This window comes from Saccostrea echinata, unplaced genomic scaffold (genome assembly GCF_033153115.1).
Source record: "Saccostrea echinata isolate AGI-Se365-2 ecotype Australia unplaced genomic scaffold, CSIRO_AGI_Sech_v1 ptg000120l, whole genome shotgun sequence".
NCBI lineage: Eukaryota > Metazoa > Mollusca > Bivalvia > Ostreida > Ostreidae > Saccostrea > Saccostrea echinata.
The window spans coordinates 96,325-102,369 of record NW_026889869.1 but is presented as its reverse complement, the minus strand read 5'-3'; the positions used below and the strand labels follow the sequence as shown (position 1 = coordinate 102,369).

The 6,045-nt window shown below is 37.1% G+C and overlaps 2 protein-coding genes across 2 annotated transcripts; both read left to right on the top strand.

The window, feature by feature from the left end:
* The first annotated feature begins 3,398 nt into the window (after positions 1 to 3,398).
* On the top strand, positions 3,399 to 3,710 carry LOC133177395 (histone H4-like). The gene has a single exon (XM_061312446.1). The coding sequence runs from the start codon at positions 3,399 to 3,401 to the stop codon at positions 3,708 to 3,710; it is 312 nt and encodes a 103-aa protein (XP_061168430.1).
* A 1,692-nt stretch (positions 3,711 to 5,402) lies between these two features.
* Positions 5,403 to 5,780, top strand: LOC133177394 (histone H2A). Its single transcript, XM_061312445.1, has one exon. The coding sequence runs from the start codon at positions 5,403 to 5,405 to the stop codon at positions 5,778 to 5,780; it is 378 nt and encodes a 125-aa protein (XP_061168429.1).
* The last annotated feature ends 265 nt before the right edge of the window (positions 5,781 to 6,045 follow it).

The window sequence follows — 6,045 nt, the reverse complement described above, 5'->3', positions numbered from 1 at the left end:
AAGACCAAAAAAGTCACCAAAACCTAAGGCTGCCAAGCCCCAAGAAAACGACCAAACCCAAGAAGGACAACCGGGGAGAAAAAGCCAACAGAAAAGAAAAAGGCTGTTAAGAAACCTGCAGCACCCAAGAAGGCCAAGTCTCCCAAGAAGAAAGCAGCTACTAAGTCTCCCAAGAAAGCCAAGGCAGCTCCAAAGCCTACGAAAACCAAAGCGCCCAAGAAAGCCACAGCCAAGAAGTCAAAAACCCCAAAGAAAGCCACCAAGGCGTAGACTGCCAATTGTCTTAAACCAATTACAAAAGCCCTTTTCAGGGCTACCAACATTTTTTAGAAAAGATGCCTCTATTACATACATGTACTAATGGAAACACAAAATGAATAAACAAGAAGTACACTTACCTATTACACATAGTTTATTTGTCTTCGACTGGAAGCAAATTGCAAAGTCATGATAATATTAACATGCTGTTTCTGAGAAGAAGAAGAAACAAAAGTCAGTTTTTAATTTGTTTACATACCCTCCCTCAAGTAAATAAAATTTTACTTTTTCCACATCACAACGCCTACGCTAACTATATGGCCATTATTATTAGTGTTATCATTCTAGTATATTTGTTTTCATGTTTTTTTTTTTTTTTTTTTTTTTTTTTTTTTTTGTTTTGTTTTGTTTTGTTTTGTTTTGGTTTGGTTTTTTTTTTTTTTGTTTTTTGTTGTTTTTTTTGTTGTTGAAGTTTTATTATTATTATTAATTTTTTTTATTTTATTTTATTTTATTTTATTCATTCATTTATTTTATTTATTTATTTATTATTATTATTATTATTATTTTTCTTTTTCTTTTTTTCTTTTTTTTTCCCCACTTTATTTGGAATCAAATGTGGAACGAATGGAATAAAAGTTCATGCGTACCTTTTGAAAGACAGATACATACATTCTTATTCTTTTCATTTATTTATTCTTTTCATTTATTCATTCATTCATTCATTCATTTATTTAATTATTCATTCATTTAATTAATTATTCATTTATTTGTATTATTTGTTTTGTTCTTGTTTTTGCAACAGGGTAATTCCTGTTCATCCTATATGCACCATTCTGATTATCTGCAAGTATCATGATACTTAGTAATATTACTGGGCTTGTTCAGATAATGGTAGGAGGAAATAATGACAAGAAATATATAATATATATTTTTCGAAAATGCATTTTGCTTCAATAACGAATTGAAAATATATGTATATATATAATAAATAATTCTATTTTCTATTCAATTGACGTTACATTCATCCCCATTATTCACCATATATATATTTTTAAAAAAAATATTTGACTATATGTATCTGCAGTGAAATCATGTGTCAAAAACCGACTTGATTTTCTTTTTCTTTTGGGGCAATTCTGTGGATTGAAACTACCTACAGACGTAGCCAATGGTCATCTCGTTCACCTGACTAATCGTAGCGAGTGTTACTGCGGGCACCAGCCAATCGACTAAGCCGACTGGTAGACCGCAGCGATTTTCAACTTGAGCTTACAAAGATATATAAGTTCACGGTGCAAACACTGCCACTTCATTCATTCGAGTTTGAATAATCTGAGGAGATAGCATGGCACGTACCAAGCAGACGGCACGAAAATCTACAGGAGGCAAGGCCCCCAGAAAACAGCTCGCTACCAAAGCTGCTCGTAAAAGCGCACCAGCCACGGGTGGCGTTAAGAAACCGCATAGATACAGGCCAGGAACTGTCGCCCTCCGTGAAATTCGGAGATACCAGAAGAGCACTGAGCTTCTCATCAGGAAGCTGCCATTCCAGCGCTTGGTCCGGGAAATCGCTCAGGATTTTAAGACCGACTTGCGTTTCCAGAGTTCAGCTGTCATGGCTTTACAGGAAGCAAGCGAAGCTTACCTTGTTGGTCTCTTTGAGGACACCAACCTGTGCGCCATTCACGCCAAGAGAGTAACCATCATGGCCCAAAGACATCCAGCTGGCCAGACGTATTCGTGGAGAGCGTGCTTAATTTTAAGCTGTATTTCAAGTCCTAAAGCAAACGGCCGTTTTCACGGCCACCTACATTCTTCGAAAAGATGCCTTCTGTTCAGACGTTGAAACATCTCTGAAAATAATGTTGAATTATTTGGCCGAAATTAATAAATTTTGTCAAATTCGGCGTACAATGCCCCCAATTGAAAAAAAAAAAAAAAAAAAAAAATGTTGAGACACAGTACATCCTTCAGTGAATATATCTGTGCCTTACATATATATAATTACATAGCACAATGCTAGACAATTTCATAGTATTATTGTCATCATCAAGTTGTAGAAGTTGTCTACACATCTTGAAACTATATTTTGTACAAGTCCATCAACCTGCCCCTCTAGAATACATTCAAGAATTTTGCGAAATAAATTAGAAAATAGCACAATTATTTAAATAGAAAATGATGGAATGTGTCGAAGCAAAAAATAATAACAGTATTACAACTTTATCTCATTAGTTCTACAGCTATGCACATATGCGAGTACATGCATTTCAGAACTGCAATTCCGTATTTCATTTATATTCAAAGTATGATTTTTATTGATTTCTAAACAACGTCAAATATAACGATATTCATTCTAACGTGGCGTGTAATAAAATGAAAAAGGCTCATTTATAAAGCCGTTTGGTCACTGCTTAAAGTTGCCTTTGAAAATTAACTGAGAAAAGAGGAAATCAAATAAATTATCACATCTATAACTAGATATCATAAATGAATGAGAATCAAAAGTTTCATTCAGCTTCTACATTTTGTATTATTTCGGTGTTATCTGTCACACCCCTTTCCTTTGAATAACTTAATCCCCACCCACCCACCCACACACGTTTTTATTATCATTCGGCAACAACGGTATTTATTTTGTTAAACTCAAAGCAAAAAATACTGAAATAAAAAAATAACAACAACAAAACAAAAAATTGTGTATGTTTATCCTAAAAAATTATGATGCTGTCTGTCCTGCTTGATATAATTCCCTCTCTCTCTTTATCATTTTTATTCATTTTCTGTCATGTTTTTTTTTTTTTTTGTATATCAGTTTGTATAAAATGTATATATGTACCTCCACGTACCAATATTTTGGTTTAGGGTGAATAAATTGAACCTAAACTTGCCTATATGTGAAGAAATTAAAGAATCAAAATTAATTAAATGTGGTTAAAATTCCCGTGGGGCAAGAAATGTAAACATTCCCATCATGCCAAGCTGACCAATCGTAAAGCTTGTCACAATACCGCTTTGGTAACGTTCCGAACTTTTCAAAGCATCGTGCGCTCTCACGGGTCCTCAATTTGGACTATAAATTAGGCAATTACGCATGATCAGTTCATCAGAACAGTACTACTGGCTGAACTTATAACATGTCTGGACGTGGCAAAGGAGGAAAAGGTCTTGGAAAAGGAGGCGCTAAGCGACACAGAAAAGTCTTGAGAGACAACATCCAGGGTATCACCAAGCCAGCCATACGCCGTCTTGCTCGCCGTGGTGGTGTCAAACGTATTTCCGGTCTCATCTACGAGGAAACTCGTGGAGTTCTTAAGGGTTTCTTGGAGAACGTGATCCGAGATGCTGTAACCTACACGGAGCATGCCAAGAGAAAGACCGTCACAGCTATGGACGTGGTCTACGCCTTGAAACGCCAAGGACGCACCCTGTACGGATTTGGAGGCTAAAGAATTCAGTTTGACAGTCAAGACAGAAGTTTAAAACAAACACAAACGGCCGTTATCACGGCCACCCAAATTTTTCGAAAAGATGCCTCTTAAACATCGTTAAGACAGACATTTACTTACTGAGTACTTGTTATACAGATATTCACTGTACAAAGTTGAATACAGAATGGTTGTAAGTGGTAAATAAATACACAACAATAACAGAGTAAGACCCTTTATGTCGTAATATTTCCTCAAAACTATATACAGAGCAACAAATATGTATTGAATTTAGGTTTGGACAAGAAATATTGAATAAACACACACAAACAGTATATATTATTTAATTTTTTTTTATTATTATAATCATATATTAAAATAATAATGCTGCTGTCTTGAGTATTATTTTGAGGGATCGATCTACCGACAATGACAGGTACCAACTGGCGCTGAGTGACATGCTTTTTTTTTCTTGTTTAACAATTATGACTAATGTTAGACAATTAATTGTCAATGTATAATTATCGCATTTTGGTCATTGCACTTTTATTGATGTATAATTACTGATTGAAAATTCCAATATGTCAATGTCAAAGAAAGGGGAGGGGGGGGGGGTCTTGAATTTATTTATCTGTTTCATTGATATTAGCTGAATTGAGATACTTTATTATCAATTATATAATGTACGCTGATAATTAATTCAGTATACAGAGGACAAATGAACCAGGATTTTGTGTACATCAGATGGACCTCGCATGCTTGTATTTTATTTATATTTGAAGATACAGTTATTTTAGATATATGCTTGGTTGTACATTCAAGTTATTTGTGAATAAAATTTGGCTCTCATACATATAATAATACCTACTTGTATTTCTTTATTTATCCTACTTCTGTTATTATAATCAGTTGTAAACAATGTGGGATTTTTATACGTTTGCCACTTTTACGAGCACATGCATTCACATTGTAACACTCACACATATTATTTGTGTCTCAATAACGCATGTAATATGAAGGTATCTTTTCTTAAAAATTAGTTGGCCCTTAAAAGGGCCGTTTGGTGTGTGTACTTGCAAAATGAGATTATTTGCTGCTGGTGTACTTGGTGACGGCTTTGGTGCCCTCAGATACGGCGTGCTTGGCCAGTTCACCGGGCAGAAGGAGACGGACAGCAGTCTGGACCTCTCTGCTTGTGATTGTAGATCGCTTGTTGTAGTGGGCCAAACGAGAGGCTTCGGCAGCGATTCTCTCAAAGATATCGTTGACGAAGGAGTTCATTATGCTCATGGCCTTGCTGGAAACACCAGTGTCAGGGTGCACCTGCTTTAGGACTTTGTAGATGTAAATGGCATAAGATTCCCTCCTCCTCTTCCTCCTTTTCTTGTCTGTGCTCCTCGGTGTCTTGGCCTTGGTGACTGCTTTCTTGGCGCCTTTGGATCCGACTTTGGGTGGCATGATCTCAAGTTGACAGGTCAAACTGAAGAGATGAATAAAGTAAAATGGTAAAATTTACTATTTATATGCGAGTAGGAGGAGAAGCTTGTTACGGACCTCCGAGAAAACATTACTTGTTCGGATTTCACCTAAAGGCACAACAGAGCGACGCGTTAATTGGCTGCACCGTTGGATCCGCTTGGTTGTTTAAATTGGTGCGTGCGGGCGTCGCTGGATTATTCGTTGACTGTACACGAAAGAACATAACCGTTAAGAATGTCTGGACGTGGCAAAGGAGGCAAAGTGAAGGGGAAGGCCAAGAGCCGTTCTTCCCGCGCCGGACTGCAGTTCCCCGTGGGTCGTATTCACCGTCTGCTGAGAAAGGGCAACTACGCCGAGAGAGTGGGAGCAGGCGCTCCCGTGTACTTGGCTGCCGTTCTTGAGTACTTGGCCGCAGAAGTCTTGGAGTTGGCAGGCAACGCTGCCCGCGACAACAAAAAGACCAGAATCATTCCCCGTCATCTGCAGCTGGCCATCCGCAACGACGAAGAATTGAACAAACTCCTGTCCGGCGTGACCATCGCGCAGGGTGGTGTCCTGCCCAACATCCAAGCGGTGCTCCTTCCCAAAAAGACACAGAAAGCCGCCAAGTAAAAAGATCCTATAGTTGTGTTGTGTGCAGCACAAAACCAAACGGCCGTTTTCACGGCCACATAAGCTTTTCGAAAAGATACCTACATTACAAACGAGTTGAAACGTAAACAATTATTATAGCTAGAAAATAATAGAAACACACGAATTCAATAATTTTCAACACAGAACAGAGATCAAACATCAAAGAAAGTGTTATATATTTAATGATAAATAAATGTATTAAGTTAATAACAAAAGCAATAAATTTTAAAATTGACTCGCATGT